General features: G+C 47.6%; 1 protein-coding gene across 2 annotated transcripts in view; it reads left to right on the plus strand.

Moving 5' to 3' along the window:
- Positions 1 to 554: 554 nt before the first annotated feature.
- Positions 555 to 2,004, plus strand: part of LOC122557495 (protein WWC2-like) — a 238,200-nt gene continuing 236,750 nt past the window's right edge. Inside the window, exon 1 of one of the 2 annotated variants that reach the window (XM_043705250.1) lies at positions 555 to 983. In XM_043705250.1, coding sequence (XP_043561185.1) covers positions 760 to 983 — 224 coding nt within the window. In that variant the 5' untranslated portion in view covers positions 555 to 759. The remainder of the gene's footprint in view (positions 984 to 2,004) is intronic. The other variant, XM_043705245.1, reaches the window with a different exon arrangement.

Genomic DNA, 2,004 nt, shown 5'->3' on the forward strand with positions numbered 1-2,004 from the left:
AATATAACCTTCAGAAACTAAGCAGAACTTCAACCCCAATTGTTTCAGATACATTCTTACAGTTTCTGCTGTTTATTCACATTCATTGAGGTGTTTTCCAATAAATGTGAATTTTATCAATATTGTTAATGATTCCTTTCCAAGTCCCCCTTATCCTTTGGAAAGATCCTGTAGCCTTCTGATATATTGCCAAATAACCAAGTCAGATAAGACTGGAAAAGTTGGCCTCTGACTCTGGCCTCTGCTGTATTCTGAACTCACCCTGCTACATGCTGCCTGGAAGATGTAAAGGGAGGGGGTAATCCATTAGTAATGGATATACATATCGGCAAAACGATACAATTTTCGGATGACCTCAGACTAGAGGGGGTCGGAGGGAGTGGGTGGTAGGGGCTGGAACACAAAAGGTGCTTTCCCTGCCTTCAGCCTTATGTACACAACTCAACCAAAACACAAAAGAGAATAAAATAGTTCTCTCGCAGGCACAGTTTGAGAAAAAAACAGGCAAGGGTTGATCATAATCACATGGGTTGGCATATCTGAGTGTGTCTTGTCAGAGGAAGTTGGATTTGGCGGCTGTGCGCCGGCGGTATTAATATTTGATGAGATCTTGAGGGGAGGAATTTGTATGCAAATACAATACATGTTAATCCAGGCGACAGCTCGGGCAGTTCTCTCTCTCTCTCTCTCTCTCGTATGTGTGTGTGGGGATTTCTGGATGGAGTTAAGATGGAGGACCAGGTCGTTATAAGGATGTAAATGATCGCTTCTTTTTATTTTCTGTGGGATTTTAAAAGAACATTCCATCCCCCCTCCTCCTGCCCGGACTTATGGAGGCTCTTAGAGCATTACAACATGCATAGGAAAGGCAATGGAGAGCTCCCTTTGCCGGATGGTTGGGAAGAGGCGAGAGACTACGACGGTAAAGTCTTTTATATTGATCACAACACCAAGCAGACCAGCTGGATCGACCCCCGCGACAGGTAGGAGATCAGTTTGTAACTTGGAGGAGCTGGGGGGGGGGGGGGGGGGGATTGTGTGGGGAGGAGGGGTTGGTAACATCAGCGAGGCATTGCCTCAACTCCGGCCAGAGCAGCCTGAGTTCAGGACAAGGGGAGCTTCCCAGAAACCCAGCCGAACCCAGTCTCATCCCCAATAGTCCCCCCACTCCCTGAATGCTCCCACCAACTTTAATGCACTGGGGAGCACACGCGAAATACCAGAATGTTTTAACCCCCGCAGTGCAGATTTCACTGGAATGCTTTGCATTTTTTTTATTGTTGGGGTTTGGGGGTGGGGAGTGGAAGAGTTCCTTGTTCAGATGCAGATTTGTTTCCCCCCCTCCCTCCCTCCCCACCTCACCCTCATCCCGGTGAAGTGTTTGTCTAGGTATCCTGTTGAGGTGGATAGTGGTGACTTGGATCGCCGCTTTATGTGCAGCGATGTGAAGGGGAAGTTTGCAGGAAGCTTTCACAACTTTTCTTCATTTGAGATAAAGTTTCCAAAGGCATTCGAGACTCTCGGGAGCGTGAGGATGTTCTGTTCAGGGGTTTTTGTTGTTGTTGTTGTAGATGGCCGGGGAGGTTTGTGGTGTTTCACAGGTCAGTCAAATCCCAGTGAAAACCGACACAAATAGTGCGTGGTCCTTTTTTGAAGGGGAGGGGGGATGTATCGGGAAGGGACATTTGTAAAGTACATTATCATTTAGATGGCTCTGAGGTGTAACGGATCATTACTTCCCGCTTTACTGCCGATTGGGAGCTGTTCTCTCCTTCTTCACTGGTTTTTGAGTCACTGTAAAACAAAAAAAGATAAGCCTCCATTCAGGAAGGCCACATTGTCCTTTTCCTCATTCTTTCTTCCTTCCAACAAACCCTCCCCTCTTCCATCACTTACATATCCCCCGCCCGTCCTTCGGAATCCTTCCATCACCCCTCTTCCCCCTCCAGTTTCCTCACCCACCTGCCTCCTCCTCCTCTACCCCTACTCCATTTCATTCTCTCC

The sequence above is a fragment of the Chiloscyllium plagiosum genome, chromosome 2 (assembly GCF_004010195.1).
Source record: "Chiloscyllium plagiosum isolate BGI_BamShark_2017 chromosome 2, ASM401019v2, whole genome shotgun sequence".
Classification (NCBI taxonomy): Eukaryota; Metazoa; Chordata; class Chondrichthyes; order Orectolobiformes; family Hemiscylliidae; genus Chiloscyllium; species Chiloscyllium plagiosum.